The sequence below is a fragment of the Puma concolor genome, chromosome D1 (genome assembly GCF_028749965.1).
Source record: "Puma concolor isolate L17-30 chromosome D1, mPumCon1.1.hap2, whole genome shotgun sequence".
Classification (NCBI taxonomy): domain Eukaryota; kingdom Metazoa; phylum Chordata; class Mammalia; order Carnivora; family Felidae; genus Puma; species Puma concolor.
Genome location: NC_141676.1, coordinates 5,969,669 through 5,989,768, shown reverse-complemented (window position 1 = coordinate 5,989,768; position 20,100 = coordinate 5,969,669). Strand labels below are relative to the sequence as shown.

General features: G+C 58.9%; 3 protein-coding genes and 1 long non-coding RNA gene across 4 annotated transcripts; 3 read left to right on the top strand and 1 right to left on the bottom strand.

Moving 5' to 3' along the window:
• Positions 1 to 611: 611 nt before the first annotated feature.
• Positions 612 to 7,945, top strand: RAB1B (RAB1B, member RAS oncogene family). The gene is made up of 6 exons (XM_025915708.2): positions 612 to 759; positions 2,411 to 2,483; positions 2,739 to 2,834; positions 2,947 to 3,042; positions 6,261 to 6,392; positions 6,488 to 7,945. The coding sequence occupies exons 1-6, from the start codon at positions 746 to 748 to the stop codon at positions 6,680 to 6,682; spliced, it is 606 nt and encodes a 201-aa protein (XP_025771493.1). The 5' UTR covers positions 612 to 745; the 3' UTR covers positions 6,683 to 7,945.
• Positions 768 to 2,404, top strand: LOC147576365 (uncharacterized). Its single transcript, XR_015240710.1, has 3 exons — positions 768 to 1,168; positions 1,467 to 1,519; positions 1,619 to 2,404. It is a non-coding gene; the product is annotated as an uncharacterized LOC147576365 (long non-coding RNA).
• A 914-nt stretch (positions 7,946 to 8,859) lies between the features above and the next one.
• Positions 8,860 to 14,820, top strand: CNIH2 (cornichon family AMPA receptor auxiliary protein 2). Its single transcript, XM_086676844.1, has 6 exons — positions 8,860 to 9,000; positions 12,751 to 12,819; positions 13,266 to 13,313; positions 13,572 to 13,684; positions 13,824 to 13,967; positions 14,166 to 14,820. Exons 1-6 carry the CDS (start codon positions 8,920 to 8,922, stop codon positions 14,191 to 14,193), a joined length of 483 nt encoding a protein of 160 aa, XP_086532970.1. The 5' UTR covers positions 8,860 to 8,919; the 3' UTR covers positions 14,194 to 14,820.
• A 379-nt stretch (positions 14,821 to 15,199) lies between these two features.
• On the bottom strand, positions 15,200 to 19,412 carry YIF1A (Yip1 interacting factor homolog A, membrane trafficking protein). The gene is made up of 8 exons (XM_025915482.2): positions 19,206 to 19,412; positions 18,300 to 18,511; positions 18,031 to 18,135; positions 17,816 to 17,894; positions 16,256 to 16,313; positions 15,925 to 16,080; positions 15,502 to 15,595; positions 15,200 to 15,402 (listed from the first exon to the last, which is right to left on the bottom strand). The coding sequence occupies exons 1-8, from the start codon at positions 19,234 to 19,236 to the stop codon at positions 15,256 to 15,258; spliced, it is 882 nt and encodes a 293-aa protein (XP_025771267.1). The 5' UTR covers positions 19,237 to 19,412; the 3' UTR covers positions 15,200 to 15,255.
• Between the last annotated feature and the right edge of the window lie 688 nt (positions 19,413 to 20,100).

Sequence of the window (20,100 nt, the reverse complement as noted above, 5' to 3'; positions counted from 1 at the left end):
AGAGGCTGCGAGCGAGCGAGCGAGCGAGCGTTTGTGTGTGTCTCTCACGTCCGGTCCCGTGCAGCCGAAGCCCAGATATTTTGCTCCTATCCCGGATTTGTTAGGGGGCCTCGCAAGTTCAGGGTTTTTTCTAACAACCTTCATCTCTGAGGTTCTAGAGACAGCGGTCTTTGAACTCTTCCCCTTACAAGGCTGTTTCACCTTGAGCGAATTACCGAGAGTCGACTTTTCCATCTATAAAATGTGGGTGACGACACCCTCCCGGGGCTGCATCTGAATTAACAGTACCAGCACACCAAGAACCCCAAATAAATGAACTTCTAATGCTAACAGCTCCGGGAGCTGAGAGGGTAGGGATGACCACCTCTGCCAGGCAGACACGAAACGTGTCAACCCCAGCCCTAAATTGAGCTTTCCTGGTGGGGACACAGTCAGGCTTCTGGGCGCTTTCATCAAGCCCGGGTACGGCTACGGGGAACGAACTACAAGCCCCAGAAGGCATCGCGCGGCGATGATGGGGCGTGAGCTAGGAGACACAACCTCGGGTTTACGCCTGCGCAGCGGGGGTGATTTGGGAAAAGCAAGGAGACTACAAGTTCCGAGAAGCAACGCAGCAAGACCCAAGTCGGGAATGTTTGCGCCTGCGCGTGGCGGGCGGGGCCTGTGGGGCGGAGCGGCCACCATCTTGGAACGGGAGGCGGAGCAGAGCTGACTGGGAGCGACCGAGCGGGCCACCGCCGCCGCCATGAACCCCGAATAGTGAGTGAGCCCCGCCCGCGCCGTCCGGCGCAGCCTCGATCCCGAGTACGGGGCTGTACGCTTACCGGGGTTGTCCGGCCTGGGTCAGGACTGCGCGGCGCCCCCACATCCGGGTCCCTCTTCCGCTGACCCCCCCCCCCACATCCGGGTCCTGCCCCTCCCCCCGGGGGCCCCCGGACCCCGGCTCGGCACCCCGAGTTCTTGCACCCGGCGCCCAGACGCTGCGACCCCGAGGGGCACTACTTGGAGTCCCAAGCACCGGCTCCTACCAGGCCTTATCGGTCAGGTGACCCTGCAGCCTCGGTCTCTCCCGGCCTCAGTTTCCCCACCTGCTGCTTGAGAGTGGCGGTCTGGGTGCTGACGACTGTCCCGGCGTTTTGGAGCGGGTCCAGACTCGGGCGCCCTTTAGGTCAGACAGTCAGCCTTTCTGTTCTTCCCGTTCTCCCGGAATCCTGTTTCAGGGGCTGGTCAGGCGCGGGCAGCCTCGAGGCACCGCGCTGGGTCGCTCTCTCGTGGGTCCTCCCCTCCGGGACCGCCGCTTTGCCCCTTGCCTGGGTCTAGCCGTCCTGCCGCTCCTGGAGGCCAGTCCCTTCCCGCCCTCTCCTCACCTTTGCGCAGGCCCCCAGCGCCATCGTCACACCCCTTCCCTTCCCCGTCACGCTGCCGGTGAAGTTTAGATGAATGTGGCATTTGTTTCTCCCTTCCAGTGGGATTCTCTGTACCTCAGACTCTCCTCACTTCTTGGTCACTCCCCCTGCGGGTAGGTGGCCCACATCTCTGTCCCGGACTTCTCATTGACAGATTTCCCCCAGTGTCAGTTACCTTCTTCCTCTTCCGCCACTTCCTTTTTCTCCTCCAGATCCAGGCCTCAGATTTCCTTGGGGAAGGGTGAAGCTCTGAGCTGGCTTATCAGGGACACAGAAGGGAACCAGCAGGCTCTCACAGAGACTTTGGAGTCTGAACCTGGTTTCCAGTCTTAAAGTTAACAGCTGTGTAACTGAGGGCAAGTCACACTTCCCTCTTCTGACCTCTGGTTTCCTCATTAGTTGGGAATAACACCGTCCGCTTCACAGGGCTGTTGTAAGGCTTAGACGAGATGATGTGTCTGAAGTGTTCCGCCCAGGGCCAGGCACGCTTAGGAACTCAGTGCGGTTTAACTGCTCCCGTTGCTACTTGTTGACCACCTCTTCTTACCAGGCTCCTTACATACAGGTTCACTTAAGTTCTAGGCTGGGCCCTAGCTTCCACTTCTGGGGCCTCCCCTGCCAAGCCACGTGGGCCCCAGGGAAGTGTGGGGGATTCCCTAGATGGTCCCTACTGGCCGCGAGACCATGGAGCCTGTCAGGAGTCAGGATAGGATGTCCAGCTTTTTCCCCTAATGACTGTGATCCTTGGCAAGTCATGTTTCTCTCCGTGCCTCAGTTTCCTTCCCCGTAAGGTGGGAATTTAGACAGTCCTTTGGGCCAGCTGTAATATGGGCGGTGGTCCGCCCTCCCCTGCCCAGGACTTGTGGGAGGATCTTGTGAGCACCTTAATACTCTAAACCAAGGCAAGCCTCACGGCATGGGAGAGTGTCGTAGTTGTGACTGCAGGATGGCGGGGCGGGTGGGCTCTTTGCCTTCCTTCACGTCTTCCCATCCTTTCTTGCCAGTGACTACCTGTTTAAGCTGCTTCTGATTGGTGATTCGGGCGTGGGCAAGTCATGCCTGCTTCTGCGGTTTGCTGTGAGTAAGAAGCCTCCCATACCGTCCATCTGGGGTCCTGGCTGGTGGCAGGAGGGAGAGGGGACAGCCCAGAGCCCAGTAGTTGCAAGACCTTAGACCCCAAGGATGAAAGACACAGGGCTGGCAGGTTGGGGTGCTGAGAGTGGGGGCTTGGCAGTTACAAGCTCAGCTGGGGGCAGAGACCTGGAGGGAGGTTTTCCAGATGGGCCCTGGCCCTGTTCACTGAGGCCATTTCACTGGTCCCCGCTTTTCCAGGATGACACATACACAGAGAGCTATATCAGCACTATCGGGGTGGACTTCAAGATCCGAACCATTGAGCTGGATGGCAAAACCATCAAACTTCAGATCGTGAGTGTTGCTCTTCCCAGTCCCTGGTGCAGGGGCAGCCGCCTTGGGACGGGGTTCTCGGCACGTAGCCCAGAGCTGACCTGTCCTTCCCTTCTCTCCTACTTTCTTTCAGTGGGACACAGCTGGTCAGGAGCGGTTCCGGACCATCACTTCCAGCTACTACCGGGGGGCTCATGGCATCATTGTGGTGTACGATGTCACCGACCAGGTAGGTACTCCTGGGGCCACATTCCCGGCTTTGCCTCCTCAGTTTTGGATCTTTGTTCCCTTTTTTTCTTTTTTCTTTTTTTTCCCCAAAGGTCTTATTTTTTTAAGTAATCTCCACACCCAATTTGGGGGTCAAATTCACAACCCCGAGATCAACAGTCGCATGTTGTGACTGAACCAGTCAGGTGCCCCCGGTCTTTGGTTCTTGTTTCTTTTTACTCTTCCCATCCTCTCTTCCGGATGCTGCCTGGAAGGGAGACTGTACTCGGGCTCATTTCACAAGGAGGGAAGCAGCCGCAGAAGTGCATCCTCCTGAGGCCCTGCTGCAGGGTGTTGCAGAACCAGGCCTCACAGCTCTTGGCCAAACTTGCCACCTTATTCTAGAGTCGGGGCACCTGTGTTTTGTAGGGGTTTGGTCAGCTGATCAGCTGCCTTGCTGGGCCCATGGCTTCCTGTGTGAAGATCCTGTGGAGAAGCGATCGGAGGGCTTTAGACAAGGAGGTGGGGGAGCCCTGCACTCGGGGCGCGTTGTGAGCCAAGGCAGAAGCCCAGTGTCTGCTGTGGCAGCATTAGTCATGTGTCACTGGCAGCAGTGGTGGCATTAGAACCTGAAACAGTCCCACCATACCTTATAGTTTTTAGAGAACTTGCCACAGCCTCATGACACTCTAAAGGGGTCTGCACTAGGTTCCCACTTTACAGATGAGGAAACGGGTCAGAATGGTGAGGAGACTTGCCTGGGGCCACGCAGTTCATTAAGTGACAGACAGAAAACCTGATTCTGCCGCCTTTGTTCTTTCAACTAAACCTTGCTGCTTAGTGGGGGGCCTGGTCCTGGGCACATGGAGATGCTTGTATCAGCCCTGGGCCTGGAGGAGTTCCCGCTCGGAAGGGCAGCTGGGCCCTTGGGCTCACTGGGAACTCATGATGTCTTTTGGACAACAGGCTGTGGGTGAACTGTGCTCTACTCAGACAGAGGTCGCCAAGGACCTCTAGCTGCCAAGTCCCATGACCTCATTTCAGTTCTTGCCCTGATTGACCTTTCATGGCTTTTACCTTCATTCTCTTCCCTCTCCTTGGAAAGTTTACTATCTCCAGCTCTCGTACCTTTTGCTGCATTAGATTCTCTTTTGCGTGAGTTTTTACAGGTTTGCTCTGTACTACCACCTCCTGCCCCCATCCTCATCTTGTGTTTCTTGACTCTCCCTGCATGGGTCTGGCCGCTTTGTGGTTTGGTTCCTGTCTTATGTTCTGTGAGTCCTGTGCAAACGGCTATCACTGTGGGTCTTTTCTTCTGTGTTCTACCTTGCTGGCACTTTGTCCAGTGAACTGAGTACTGGGGTCCCTGTTTTCTGGCTGAGATACGCTTAGGGAGGTGTTAGGTGACTTGCCCATGGTCTCATAGCCAGAAAGGGCAAAGCCAGTGTTTGAACCAGCGTTCTTGGCTTCCAAGCCAACCCTTCCCTTCCCCTAGCCAACCTCTCAGCTCCGGGTCATCTTCAGAACTCCGTGTATCCAGCACGGCCCTCACTGTCCCTCCCCGTGCTATCTCCCACAACCCCATCTTTGTAACAGAGTTCCTGTTGGTCTGACCAGAAAACTCTTCCTTCCCCCAGTTCTCTTCTCTGTCTTCTTTCTCAGGTCCATTCCCTTGTAATAATAGCAGTGATGAGGATAATAGCAGCTCCTGCTAATTAAGCACTTGTCATGAGACAGGCCTGCATTCGTTATCTCATGTTCATAACAGCCCCATCGGGAGATACTGTTTTATAGAAGTGAGGAAGTTGAAGCTCAGAGAGGTCAGGTGACAAATCTAGGGTCTCACAGTAAATGTTTGGCAGAGCTGGGGACTTAACCCAGGATGGTCTTGACTCTGAATCCTGCACTCTTCCTTGCCTCACTCCTTGGCTCAGGGCGCACATTTCTTCCCTAGAATATTCCAGCCACCTCCCAGTTGGTCTCCATCTTCTCACCAGGCTGAACTGGCCTCTACACTCCTACCTGGACTGTCTTCCCAGAACACAGGTGTGCTTCTGCTGCTCCCTTCCTGAGAAAACTCTCGTGGGCTCCTGGTTGTCCAGATTCAGCCAAGCTAAGACCTTCCATCTTCTGGCCTGCCTCCTTTCCCCTTCCTTCTGTGCCCAGGGCCTGTAGCCAGCAACCTTCAGCTTCCCCCTGCTCTCCAAAGGCACTGCGCCCCCTCACCCCCCTACCCCATTCCTTGACCTGGTGTGTGTCATCTCCTCCCCTCGCACCTTTCCCATTCCTCCACTTGCTTCCACACAAGGCCGGTTTGTACCTTCGGACATAGGTCAGCTGCAGTCTCTCTGGGCAGAAGCAGTCCTAGGGCTGCAGCGGCTCCTGCCTTCCATCCCTACAGCGCTCCTCACCCTGTCTTGCCATCGTGTGTGTCCTGCTCTAGTCCCCCACTATCTCCTGAGTGCCTTAGGGTAGGACCTAGGTATGTGTCCCATCCTTGTCCACAGGGCCCCAGCCTAGGACACGCAGGAGGTGTAAGTTCGAGTCCAGTGGGATAGCCCCCCACGTTCTGATTCCTAAGAGGGGAAAGTGGCTCTGGCTCACGCATGTTCCTGAAAGATCTGTCTTTGTCTGTGAGCCAGGGGTAGGGGGAAGGGAGTGGCCAGCTGTTGGGAAGGCTGGTCTGAGTGAGGAGGCTGTCGGTGCCAGAAGCAGAATGCATGTCTGGCCTTGTTCCCGGGTATGTGTCTCTCTCAATGGGCCAGGGTCTCCTCTGCAAGGACCCTCCACCTAACCATTGGGCTGTAAGACTTCAGACCTTACAGGGATTTTAAGGCCACCATGGGAACTTTGCTAACCTGTTCCCCTCCATTTCCGTCTCCTCTCTGGTCTCTCTTTTGTTATTTGCTCCCTGCGGGTTTTCAGCCTTTTCTGTGTCTCAGGGAGAGACCAACAGCATGAAGCAGAGCTGGCTGGCCCTTAGGCTTGGGCTGTTTTATGTACTGGGGCTGTTAGCAGATAGCTGGTGCCAGGCTTGGCTTTGGGGGTCTCAGACGGAGGGCATCAGAGAGGACACCTAAACCTGGAGGAGAAAACTTCTTCTGTCTGGTTCCCTGAGCTCTCAGGGCTCCTGCCTCTCTCAGGAGCCCAGGGAAGCCCCCTTTAACAGCCCTGGTTCTCCTGGCCTTGGGTAGGGATGGGAGTTGAGAGCAAAATAACTTCTGATTCTGGCTCCTCTAGGAATCCTACGCCAACGTGAAGCAGTGGCTACAGGAAATTGACCGCTATGCCAGTGAGAACGTCAATAAGCTCCTGGTGGGCAACAAGAGCGACCTCACCACCAAGAAAGTGGTGGATAACACCACAGCCAAGGTGAGCAGGGCCTGGGTCAGGCCGCCCAGGATGGGCTGGTGTCTGCTGCCTCTCACCCCTCCTTCCCCTCCTCTTCTCTCTTCTCCCCTTGTCAGGAGTTTGCAGACTCTCTGGGCATCCCCTTCCTGGAGACGAGTGCCAAGAACGCTACCAATGTCGAGCAGGCATTCATGACCATGGCTGCTGAGATCAAAAAGCGGATGGGGCCTGGGGCAGCCTCAGGGGGTGAGCGGCCCAACCTCAAGATTGACAGCACCCCCGTGAAGCCGGCTGGTGGTGGCTGTTGCTAGGAGGGGCACATGGGGTGGGACAGGAGGGGGCACCTTCTCCAGATGATGCCCCTGGAGGGGACAGGAGGTGCCTCCCTGTCCTGGGGCATTTGAGTCTGTGGCTTTGGGGTGTCCTGGGCTCCCCATCTCCCTCTGGCCCATCTGCCTGCTGCCCTGAGCCCCGGTTTTGTCAAGGCCCCCAAGGGAGGACACCCAGGACCTTTGGCTGGGGTGGGGATGTGGGCTTGCTCTGCTGCTGCCTCTAGGTAACTTTAAAAGGTACCCCACCACACACCTTTCTTTGGGATGAGGGCTCCTCTGTTCCCCTCCCTTGCCCCCCATGTATGCTGCAGTGGGTTTCTCTCCTTACCCTTTTGCCTTCCCACCCCACCCCACCCCCCCTTCCCCAAGAACTGAGAGCCTCCCTGGCCGCTGCAGTCCCTGTCAACAGTCAGCACCCAGGGCCAGGAATGGGACCAGGGGATCCAGGACCCAGGATCCAGGGCCCTGGGCTGGACCTCAGGAAGGGCATGGGGGCCACAGGGGCCCAGCAGCCCACCCTTTCCTCCCTGCCTCCCCTCCCTGCCCCTTCCACACTTCACAGCTCGAGCCGTCCAGCTGCAGTGGGGTCTGAGCACATCTAGAGCAGGTGGGCGGGCAGCCATGCTGGGCCTGTGTCTTGAGCCCAGAGGGAGCCTGCTCCTGCCACCCCCTGCCCTGCCAGAGCCAGGCCCATGTGCTGCCTGCCCACCGTGCCCCTTTGTCCCCAAGGCAGGCAGAGGCGGAAGGCCCACCGTGCCAGAGGCCGGGCGCCAGCCTTAACCCTCACTCTGCCAGCACCTCCCTGTCCCTGAGGCAGCACATCTGGCTTATTCTCCCCCTTCTGTTCTTGGAAACCTATGAGGGCAGGTTCTCATACCCTGGTGCTGCTTCTCCTCTGGGGAATGTGGGTGCAAACCCAGGGTTGAGGGCCTCCCCATTCCCGCCCCCCCCCCCCCCACCGGGATCCTAGCCCCCTGCCCTCTGGCACAGCTTCTTCCTGCAGAAAAACAAACCTTTGGTCTCTACCTGAGAAGCCATGTCCCTTGTGCTGTCTCTCGCCTGTCCCATCTGTGCCCTGCCCTCCAGCTTGTATTTAAGTTCCTGGGGTGCCCCCCACTCCCAGGTTCCCCTCTGGTGTCATGTCAGGCATTTTGCAAGGAAAAGCCACTTGGGGAAAGACAGAAAGGACAAAAAATAAAATTTCCACTGGCCCTCCGGTGAGCCGAGGGTTTTTGCAAGGAAGTTGTGGTGGTTGAGTGTGGTCTGTGGCGGGAGCTGTCTTGGGGTGGGGAAATGGAGCTGGGGCCCTGGGCTTGGCTGGCAGTACAGGGGTCCTGGCTTGGGCTGTGTGTCCTGGGGTTGCTTTTGAAAGCCCTTGACCCACTTCCTAAAGCCAGGAGGGCTGCCTGCTTTTGCTTCTGTGGTGTGTCCCTACGGGCCCAGCACGGTTCCGGCTGCAAGGGAGGCAGGCGGACATCGGCGAGTACCTGGTGAGCCGCCGCCAACACCCACACAGGCGCACATCCATCCATGCTGTGAGGTTGGGCCGCAGATGTGCCCCATCATGCCTGGCCTGCATCCCCTTCAGCCCGTCTCCCAGCTTTGCCCTGTATTCAAGCCAGGTGTCGCCCCCCCCCCCCCCCCAAAGTGCCAAGTTCCTCCCACTTAAGACCTCTTAGCCTGGCCTCCCGGCCAAAGTACGAAACACATATGTGAGGGTAGGGGTGTGTGTGTGTGCTCGTCCGAGTGGACCGAGCTCGTTGTGTGACGCGGGGGGCGGGGGCGGGCACTTGCCAGAGATGTGCGTCCGTGCCTACGTGTCCCTGAGGTTGGGGCGGGGAGGTGGCTCCCGGGCCGGGCTGTGCAAGCGGAGGGGCGCGCGGAGACCCAGCCCCGCCCGAGGCCGCTAGCACGGCGGCCCCGCCCCCGGCTCCGCCCCGCCGGCTTCGCGGGCTGGAGAGCGAGGGAGCCGCGGGCGAGGGATCGCAGGATGAGCGATCGGGGCCCGGGCAGCCGGCAGCGGACGCGCCCCCAGAGCCCACCGGCCCGCGCCCCGCGCGCCCCACGGCCCCGCGGCCCCGGTCCCGGCCGCGCCGCCCGCGTCCCCCGAGGCCTGCGGGCCATGCCCGGCCGGCCCTGAACGCGGACCGGGGGGCGTCCCCTTGCGCCCGGGCCCCGCGCTGGCGCCCCCCGGGCCGCCGCCCGGCGCGGGGGCCATGGCGTTCACCTTCGCCGCGTTCTGCTACATGCTCACCCTGGTGCTGTGCGCCTCCCTCATCTTCTTTGTCATCTGGCACGTAAGGCCGGGCTGGGGCTGGGGGCGGGGTGGGGGGCCGGGGGCGCACAGAGCGGGAGGGTCCGGGAGGATGGGCTCAGGGCCTGGGGAAACTTGGAGCCTCGTCTCCTCTATCCCCCTTTGGTCGGCTTCTGTTCGCCCCCATGAACACCCCCTCCCGTCGTCGGCTTCCTTCCCGGAGCCCCCTTCCTCCGCCGCCCCCGCCTGTCTGTGGGTATGTCAGTTGGTCTCTGACCCCCTTCCCCTGCCCCATGCCGTCTTGGGGAGTGGGGCAGAATTCTGGGATTCTTGCTCCCTTCTCTCCTACCCCCTAATCCAGTCGCCCCCGTTTGTCGGGCAGTTTGTCTGTCTGCTTGCCCCCCCTTTGTGGGTTTTTCCAGCCAGGAGTGATGGAGCCGGTTGCCATGGCAACTGCATCTGTTTACAGGACCCACAGATCGCAGAGCCTGTTAACCCTTTCCCTCTCACTCACCTCCCTGACCCAGCTGCGATTGGCTCTAAGCGGCCCCAGAGACCTAGTCCCCACCACCCGCTCCCCTCGGGCTTCCCTGCCCCCTCCTTTACCGGCTTCCTCTCAGCAGGTTTCCTCCCCACTTCTCCTTTTCCCCTCCTCTTCCTGCCCACTTTCCCCTTTGTCTAGTGTGTCCCCTTTGGTCTGTCTCTCACTCTGGTGTGGCTTCACACCTGATCTTTCAGAATGTCCATTTCTCATCCTTTATCCTAATCACCTCCCCTTAGAGAGAGTCCCTGTCCCTCATTCTGTCTGGGGCCCTCTCCTCAGCAGCCCTCTCTGCCTGGCTCCCTTCCTCTCACCAAGAACTATCGCTCAGTCTCCAGCTCATTGTTTGGGGCCCTTGACCACCCTCCCTCCTCCAGTCCTCGGAGGTTTTGGCCCCCACCCCGATCCCCTCAATGAGGACTGCCCGTCTCGGTCAGCGCTGGCCCGTCCATCTCGGCATCCTCTGCTCCCATGACCAAGACATATCTTCCCTATCTCCATCCTCTCTAGGGGGATTCCCTCACCCTCTCCAGTCTCTCCCCCCCGTATCCCCTTCTTTCCTTCCTATCGCTTCCTCCTCACACCTCACCTGCTTCCTTCCTGGTCTCCCCACTTCCTCTCTCTTTTCCTGGGACCTGCTGCCTGGCCCCGGATCCTCCCTGGCCCTTGACCAAGCTCTCCCTTCACAATCCCCCTTGCCCTGCAGCTGCCTGTCTCCTTGACATCAGGATTCCGTGGACTCTGCACCCTTCCTGTGTGAGGAGTGAGGCCCTACAGGCACTTTACAACATGCACCACCCCCCATCTCCAGCCTTAAGCCTGGCTTTGTGCCTCTCTCTCCCTCTCTCTCTCTCTCTCTCTCATTCTGTGGGTCTCTTAGTTGCTTTTTCTTATCTTCCTCTTTCTCTGCCTCCATACCGCACCCCCCCCCCCTTCCATCTCGATCTCTCCTATCTCATTCCAGGGCAGTGGACAATCCTATGTGTGGTCTGGGGACAGGAGGGCTGGGGTCCTGTAGACTGGAAGAAATTGAGGGTCGCAGGCTGGGAACACAGAGCCAAACAGCTCCTGGGAGAAAGTTTCCTGGAATTCAAGAAGCCCCTTTTCACACCCCTGCCCACCCAGAGGCCTCCCGCAGACCCTCTGGTGGTCCCTATCCTTAGGGACCACTCGGAGCAGCCCTCCATTCAACACACCTGTGTCAATAGGAAGCACTGAGACAACCAGGCTCTAGGTAGCTGTGGGGGAGTCAAGGATGAATAAGACTCAGGCTTTGCCCTTGTGGGGCTCCTAGGCTGGGGGAAAGGGCTCAACAAATATTTATTGAGCACCTATTATGTGTCAAGCACTGTGTTCACTTAACTATTTAATTGGGTGGTCTTAGCAAGTCACCCATGCTGAGTCTGTTTGTTTCCTTGTGGGCAAAATGGGTTTGTCGTATATACATCATAGTGCCCAGAACATGTCCTACTAAGGGAGTTGGGGGATGGGCATAGGAGGTGTGGTCCTGAATCCAAATTGGTAAGAACTAGAAACTTCCAGGGCAGGACCCCAGATCCCACCCCAGACCCTGACCCAGTCCCCACTGGTTGCTAGGCATCCCTGATGGTGACTGACGTGTGTCAGCTGTCATCGTGGGGGATTGTTTGTTCCAGGGGGCTGAGTCAGCGCCAGGCAGCCTGGGGGGTGGGAGGCATGACACCCGCTGCCTGCTGGTGGTGCCAGCTCTGGGGCAGACAGACGGCACCCTTCCGCTCCCTGCTGGACCCTGTTGCTGTGTCTGGCGGGCAGGTGGCTGCCCAGAGTTCATGGGGAGAGGGGTGCTGCTCCAGATGGCCCAGCTCCCTCCAGGAAGCCCGTGTTCTCTCCCTCCAAGCCGTCTGGGGTCTGAGATGCTTGGGGGTGTGGGCCCTGTGCGTGCCTCGTCCTAGGGCTGGTGCTGAGAGGAGGGGATCTCAGAAGGCTTTTCTTCCAGACCTCTTCCCATGCTAGCTGCACCCACCCACCCCCCACCCAGGTCTGTCCCATCATCCCCTCAAACACCTGTTCCTCCCAGGAGTTCCCCATCCCAATGAGGACACTGCCATCTACCAGATGCCCGAACACCCAAAGGCAACTTGGGCCCCTCTGCCTCCACTCCGCTGCCATTCAAGCCCTCTGGAGTCTGGCTTCTAAATAGCTCTGGAATCCGTCCACACCTCTCCACCCTCACTGCCATTCTCCTCACTCAGATCACTATCAACGTGAGTCCTCCCCCCACCCACCCCCAACAGTTCTCTGGCCTGGCCTAAGCAGTTACGAATTTTAACTCTGGAGTCTGGGTTAGAATCCATTCTTACCACTGACTAGCTATGTGTAGCCTTGGACAAGTCACTTAACCAGTCTCAGTTTCTTTATCTGCAGAATGGATATGGCAGTACCTACGTCATCAGGTTGTTGCAAGCATTAAATGAGTTAGTAAACATGAAGCTGCTGGCATAGAGTAAGCCTCATGTATGTCTTGGCTGGGACTGTTAGCCAATGTGTACCTCCTGCTTCATCTATCCTAAAACATTAGCCTGACCGCCCTACTCTGCTGCTTTATACCCCTCAATGGCTCCCATTACTTTTAGAATTAAAGTCCAAACATCTGGTCTGAGCTTACAGCATCTGCAGCCCATCTCTCACATTCCCATCTTCCTTCCCACTTTTCACTCTGGCCCCATGAAATCTGCAGCTTCCTGAATGTTCCTTAGTCTTTCAACCTTCTGCCTTTGTGCCTGCTGTCCCTGATGTTTGGACTCCCTTCCCCCATTTGTTCACCGAACACCCACTCCGAGTCCAGCCTGACCACCCCCCCCCCCCATCGCTTCTAACGCTGGACCAAGCACCCCAGTAGTCCTGATCACCCTGGAATATAGTTCACAGTCCTCCCAAGCATATGAGGTCCTCTCAAGCAAGGGCTGTGCCCCAGGCTTCTGGGGCCCCAGTGGTCAGCACAGGGCAGATTAAGACACCATCTCTTGGAATGTTTTGGGTGGAGGCATCGTGAACATGGCTTGACTCGGGCATTAGCACACTAGGACTCTGTTCCAGACTGTTGTGTGACCTTGAGCCAGGCCCTGCCCTTCCCTCAGCCTCAGTTTCTCCACCTGTGCAGCAAGCTTCCATCTGGTCCAGTCCCCATGTATGAATTCCTATCCCACAGAAGGGTGGGTGGGGGACTCATAAACTGTTGCCCCCCGCCCTGACGGGCACACGCCCCTCTCCCAGATCATAGCCTTTGACGAGCTGCGGACCGACTTCAAGAACCCCATCGATCAGGGGAACCCAGCGCGGGCAGTAAGTGATACATGTGCTGTGCTGAGGTGTGTCCGTCCGTCTGTCTTTCCATCTGTCGCAGGTGAAGGGGGGTGGGTGGGGAACGGGAAGAAGGGGGTGTGGGGGGGGACCGGCGGCTGTGCCCCTTCCTGTTTGTCCCCGCCCCCAGCAAACACCTGGCGCGGGCTCAGGGCTCGGGTTCCTCCTGGCGGAGCGGCCGTTGCCAGGCTCTGGGCCGTTGCCGTGGAGACGCGGGTGAAGGTCCCTCCATGGCGACGGTTGCCATGGGGACGGCGCGGCTGCTGCCCTGCCGCAAGCTGCTCTGGCGCCCCCTGGCGGCCACGTGCAGGTCGGCCGGGGACGCGGGGACGTGGGGACGTAGGGACGGCGATGGCGGCGGGAGGGGGGGGCGCCCCTATTGCCCGCTCCTCCGCCTCCCCCATGGCGGCTTTTTCCTCCCCCTACAGCGCGAGCGTTTAAAAAACATCGAACGCATCTGCTGCCTCCTGAGGAAGGTCAGTGTCAGGGCTGGTAGCAGGAGGCTTCTAGCCCAGCTCAGCCCTACTCTCCTGTGACCCACACCAGGGCCTTACCCCTCTGGGACCTGCTTGATCAGCTCTGCCACCGGGAGGGAGTGGGAGGCTAGAGACCCCTTTAATCCCGAGGTCACGGTGGTGGAGGGGGCACCTCCCGAATCCCAGCTCCCCTCTGTGCCCTTGAAGCTGGGGTCTGTCCTGGCACCGGGCAGCTGACCTCTCATCCTCCCTCCCCAGCTGGTGGTCCCAGAATACTCCATCCACGGCCTCTTCTGTCTGATGTTTCTGTGTGCAGCAGAGTGGGTGACCCTGGGCCTCAACATCCCCCTCCTCTTCTACCACCTCTGGAGGTGAGGACCTCAACATCCCCCTCCTCTCCCACCTCTGGAAACTGTCCTGGTGGGGCGTGGGGGAGTGAGGTGGAGAAGCAGGGGCAAGATGGGGGTGGGCGCTTTGATGGTGGGCGCTCAGGCCCCTCCTTCACCCCAGGTACTTCCATCGTCCTGCGGATGGCTCCGAGGTCATGTATGATGCGGTCTCCATCATGAATGCTGACATCCTCAACTACTGCCAGAAGGAGTCCTGGTGCAAACTCGCCTTCTACCTGCTCTCCTTCTTCTATTACCTGTACAGGTGAGGAGGCCCTGCTCATGGCAGTCAGAAGTCAGGGAAGGGATGCTCTAGGTCCCATGCTTCCAATCCTAGGAGTGGTTGGGCCCCAAGTTTCTGCCTTTTTCCCTTGAGGACTGGGGGCAACCCAGGGTATGATGGGGGGGGTGGCCAGTAGCTGGGCCTACTCAGGACTTGGCTCATTGCCTCATCTCCCCACAGTATGGTTTATACGTTGGTGAGTTTCTAAGGGGGAAGCCGGCCAGGGAGCAAGCCCAGAATGGACCGGACGCCTGTGCACCCCCAGCCCTGCCCCTCGGCCGCAGAGGCCTCAGCCCCGGGGAGGGAGGGGGCACTGGTGCCCCCAGCCTCCTCTCCACGCCCCCCCCAAACTGCTGCTGCGGGGACCTCCCGCCTTCAGAGCCCCCTCCCCTTGGACTAGGGCTGGGCAGAGCTCTAAATAGGGGCAGGGGCTCCTCTGCCAGCCTGTAGGCATGGCAGTCAGTCTTGGAAGGGGTGGAACCTCCAGCCTTGTCCACTTCGGTGGGGGGGGGGGGGGACACGGGCCCTGCCAAGGGGCAGGGCTTGACCCTGGAAGTTCTAGGCCACCCCCCTCCACCCCCACCCTGAGGCTCCCCCTGCAGGTGGGGGGGTACCCACACCGGGAATGAGCAGGCTCAGCAGGGGGGCAGCCCCACCCCTAGTCTGCCCTCTCCCCTCCCCCAGGCTCTCTCTCCAGATCTCCCCCTTCCCCATTCCCACTTGCCCCAACCCCAGCCTGTCCTGTCTCTTGGACCTATTTTCTATGTTGCCTGGAGGAGTCCGGCACCCCCTCCCCGGCCATTTGTGACAAAATATGAATAAACTACTGCAAACACGTGGGCCCCAGTTCTGCTCCTGAAAGGCTTGAAGAGGACATGGGGGCAAAGGGACTTATAGGGGACAGCCCTGAGCTAAATCCTCAGGACAGAGGCTCAAACCACTGGCCCATCGAACCCTCCAGGGACCCCCTCAGATGGATCAGAGAGGCCTTCGAGGTCTCCTTGGCAGCTGCTCCCTTCTGTCCTCACTTTCCTCGTCACAGCCAAACAGCTATTGCTGCTAAAACCCTTCCATCTGCCTTTCAAAGCAGTATCAAGACCACCAACGCCAGGAAGCCCTCCCCTGGGTCCCTAGAGCCTGATAAACCCTGGGCAATGGAGACCACCCCCCCCCCCACCACCACCTCAGGCCCCAGGAACAAGGGTCAAATACAATCAAGGAAATCAAATCTTCAATGTATGGAAAAATCAGTGCCAGTGGGAGCCAAAGGTCACCGGACCAGGTGGAAGGTCAGCCAGTATATGATGAGGGGCTGGAAGGCTGCAGCTCCCAGAGTCAGGTAGAGCTGGAGACGCTGCCGGGGAGCTGGGCCCCCCACAGTGTCGGGGCCCAGGGCTGCTGTTCGCAAAGAGCGCACCTAGAAGAAAGGAGAGAGCTGAGGCTGTGCCAGGATGGGAAGGCTCGGCCCCAGCTCCAACCCCGGGGGAAGAGGCGGGAGGGGCAGCCCCAGACTCACGATGAAGTACATGAGTGAAGACGAAGTCCAGGCCAGTGCCACATAGTAGCCATCGCTGCCGAAAAGCAGCCCTGTGAGCACACTGAGGATCATCCTGCAGGGGTGTGGGGTGTTGGGAGGGGTGGGGGGAGAGGAGAAAGAAGATGCTGGAGACCTTCCAAGGATCCAGGCCTGAGACCGGCCCCACCACCCAGCCTAGACCCTGACCACCACCTCTGGGGCCCTTTATCTCCAATCTATCCCCACAGGGTCCTAGACTCAAAATGAATCTGGCAGGCCTAGGACTCAGCCCTAGCACCTGGATCTGAGACGTCCTTCACGACCCTTCTCCCCTGTGTTCCCGGAGTGGCTCTCCATACATTCTTGATCTAACAACGGTACACAGTTCCCGAGACGAGTGCAGAAGAGTGCAGGGGTACTCACCCCACATATTTGTAGCCGCTGTAGGCTAGCAGGTGGAAGGTGCTCAGGTCACTGCGCACGGTGGCCAGGTAGACGCCCAGGAGCAGGGCTAGCACCTCCATCACGACCCACACCAGCGCCGTGCTTGCACACAGGCCCAGCACTTCTGGGGAGAACCTGTGGCCACGTAGGGGTGGGGGTGGGGGTGAGTTCAGACACCAGCCATCCTGTTTGGCAGGTTGAGCCTGAGGACATGGGGTGGGCTTAGGACCTGCCACAGGTCCCCTGGGGAGGTGAGGAGAGCAGTCAGGAGGGAAAGCTGGTAGGAAAGGAGGAGGGCCTTGGCACTGACCTTTTCTGAATGCCCAGTGCCATCCCAGCCAACAGCACGTAGGTGATGAAGGCCATTGCTGCCAAGAGCCAGAGAGATGCCGTCAGCCTGTTTTCCTCAATCAGAACCCCCTAACTAGGTATTTGAGGCCATTTACATTCCCCACCTTCTCCCTATACTTCCTTCCCTGCATATCTCCTCATGCTCAGCCTCCATAGTCAGCTCCCCAATACCCTGCCTGCTCAGCTCTCTCTCCCTGTGTAAATGCTACCTGACCCTTCTCTCAGGACCACCAAGCTGCCTCCTTCCCTATCCCTGTGCTAGGAAATTTACCAGCTTCCTGCTGTGACTCTAACTACACCACAGGCCAAGGCCATTGCTAAGCCTAGATGAGCTGGCAGGGGCCAAACTGATCTCACACAAGACTATAGGACCAAAATACAGGCTTGAAGACAACTCAGGCTGTTCCTGGAGTCCAGGCCATGAGGATGACTTCTTCTTACGTCTGGCCATTGGCACTGGCTATGGCTCTGGCCATCCTGCCAACATAGAGGGCTCCAGGTTTACCTCTGCTGTTTGCACAAAAGCTCAGAGCCAGTGGGAGCTGGGCTTTCACAGCAACTGTAACTCCTCAGCCCTGTTCCCTGCCCCCTGAAGCACCAGAACTGATGTGCCCACCAAAGAGCACAGGGTCTGGAGTCAGGAGCCGGCTCTATCACCTATAAGCTACGTGGCTTCAAAGAGATTCGAGTCTCTCTGATCCTTGGCTTCAACATGGAAAACAGAGATGGCAGTTCCTGCCTTACCAGGTGGCTCTGAGAGAAAATGGAATGAAGGATGGAAGAACCTGTGGCCCTCCCAGAGCAACTGGGCTGACTGGCTGCCCTCACTAGCACTGGCTGCCCTAGCAACCCCTCTGAGGGCTGACCCGGGCACACTCACCCCTACTCTAGGGTACCCACCACGGGCTTCGCCTTGTACAGGCCCCGGGACAGAGAGGAGTCAAATGCAGAGTCTGCCAGCCGCTAGACAACGTGGGCGGCCTGACCCCGTGCCATGTGCCAGGTGGACGGGCGGTTATGGGAGCCCAGAAGGGAGTGATCACTTCCTTAGAGGAGGAAATGTTGGAGCAGGACTTGGGGGGTAAGTAACAACAATGACAGTAATGATTTAAAGTGTGCTTCCTGCTGAGCACACATCACCTCACTGAAGCTCCACCGCAATCCTTTGTGGTAGAGATTGTTATTCCTGGTTTCCGGAAGAATAAAAGTAGCCAGCCTGAGGTCCCATAGCTGGAAGTTGCAGGGCCAGGTCTAAACCCAGAGCTCCAGGCTGGAGAGGGACATGGTCCCAGTCAAGAGGCAAGAAGGTCTCCAAAGGGAACACCCTGAGGGCACTGAAGGCACAGCCAGGAAATTCCTCACTGGTCCCCCTACTCTCGCCTACCTGGCGTCTAGCAACCGCCACACACAAAAGCACCAAAAGCAGATGCTGAATCAACGCGTGAGCCTCTCTCTTCTCACTGGTGCCTCGAGGCACAGGTCCCCCCACAACTCCCAGCCCAGGTCAAAGAAGACTCACTGGGGATATAGAGGTCAGGGGCGTTGAGATCTTGCCGTGGTGGTAGAGGCATGTCGCGACTGTACTGCACTTCCCAGTTCTGGCGGCAGCGGCGGCGGCCAGGTCAGGAGTAAAAGATGAGAAGAGAAGAAAGGGCGTTGAGGTCTGGGGGCCAAACTCTGGGAAAGGATGAGGGAGGCACAGGGCCCCGCCAGTTCACCTGGTAGGCAGCTCACCTGGTGTGTGTAGGGGAAGACCAGTAGCCCCAACTTCTTGGCCACATAGGCTGTGTCCACAGCAAAAAAATACTTGAGTTTGTTCACAGACACAAAACGGTGCAGCTGGGAGAGGAGAGAGGAGGCTGTGGGCAAGCTGCACACCAAACCTCAGGGTGCTCCAGGGTGTGCTCCTTCCCTGAGGGCTGCTGTGACAATTAGGTGGGATCCCGTGATGCCCCAGCCCTGGTCAGAAATCTTGCCACCCTTGCCCTAGGGGCAGGCCACACCTCCTTGTGCACCATGTCCTTCCCATGGGATGCGATGGAGCTGCCATAGGCCATAGCCACGTTGGCCATGGGGTCCCCAAGCAAGTGGTTGACATTGAAGGCCACGTCGGCTCCTGGGGCTGGGTATCCCCCTGGCTGGCTGGAGTAACCACCGCTTGTGTCATCGAAGAGGGGAGGGGGATCTGGAGCTGCCCGGGCCCTGTGCTTGGAGCCTGTGGGTTTGTAGGTACTAGAGTAGGTGACAGGAATACCAAGCATGAGCCCAAACCACCACCCCCTCCCCAGACTGCGCAGCCCTGTATGGGTCCTGGGGGCACCAAGCAATCAGTTAGTGAAATACATGCTGGATGGGGATAGGTAATCCAGAAAGAACTTTGAAGAAGGACCCTTTCCCAGAGGTGTTAAATGTAGGCAAAGAAAGAGCTAAGGCAGCACCTGGAAGTGGTTGCCCACCTGGGGGCTTCTGGGGGTCTTCTCAAGGGAAGTGATCTCTGAATTGAGCCTTGGGAGAGTGAGTAGAAGTTTACTAGGTGGAGAAGATAACTGGGAAGGCATCCCGCATAAACAAGAGTGGGAAAGAAGACAGCTGAGTACCCAAAGGCCCTGGGCAGTGGTGAGGGCCCCTACCAGGGTCGTGACAGGTAAAGAAAGTTCTGGAGGCAGACTCCGTTTGTGCTGGTCTAGCATGGGCAATCCAGCTGTGCTGTCACCGCCCGATCTCGGGATTGGGCCGAGAGGGCGAAGTCCGGGACGCGTTGCTGAGTCGCGCAGGGCGAAAACCCGAAAGACACCCGCCGCCCTGGGGAACGGTCACGGCTGCCCCTCTCCCTCGGGGTGAGAGGGCCGCGCCGCCGACCCTCCTCCGGCCGGTCGGGCCGCGTCCCACCCGCCCCGCGCCCCACGCACCGTGGGCTCCGTATCCCGAGTGATAAGCCATGGCCGCGATGCTGGCTCTCCCCAGGGGCCCGCTGCGCCGCCTCGTGGGTGAGAATACTAATAAGGCAGCAGCTCCGCACCCTGGGCACCGACTGAGGTTATGGAGAAGCCCGACACGTCCGCGAGCTCTTCGACCACAGCCGCCATGTCCGCAGCGTTATCCTCCGTCGCCTGCCATTGGCTCCTCGGCGGCGCCAACTCGCCCCTCCCTTCTCCCAATTGGCTGCTGGCGCGGCCTCGCTGAATTGGATTCGGCAGTAGTCAACTTCCGGGAGGAGGATAGGCGGAGCAATTCGAGGCACTCTCGGATTGGATGTTGCGTTTGCTAGTTTGTGCCCAGAACAGCCAATAGTTGGGTTAAAGTAAGAGGGGGTTGAGAATTATTTCCGCGCCTGCGCAGTGGGGCACTTGACGCTCGCCCTGCCACGACTACACCGGTTGGAGACCTGGAGGAGGCGGGAGTCCGGGAACCAAGTTTCGCTCGCCGGATGTACTCCAGGAGGGGATGGGTCGGTGGGGTTCTAGCAAGTCCCACCCCTCGGGGCTCCTGCCTCTCCCTCTCAATGCTCTCTTTCCTCTCCCGTCCTCCATACTCCCCCCAGCCCTGGAGCGGAGCCCAGGCAACCCGCGAGGTGTTAGTAGGAGGCCGCGCCGGGTAGTGACAGCGCGGCCAAGCGAGCCCCGGAAGCTGGCTCCTCCCCCCGCTCCCACCCCTCCTTCCCGCGCGGGTGCTGTCCGTTGTCCGGTGCTGAAATATCCCACAGCCACTGACGGCTATCCTGCAGACCCCGGGACCCTGCTGCTCTTGAGACACACGTACACACTACAAATATTGAAAATTCCAGAAGGTCTGAAGTCCCAGAGA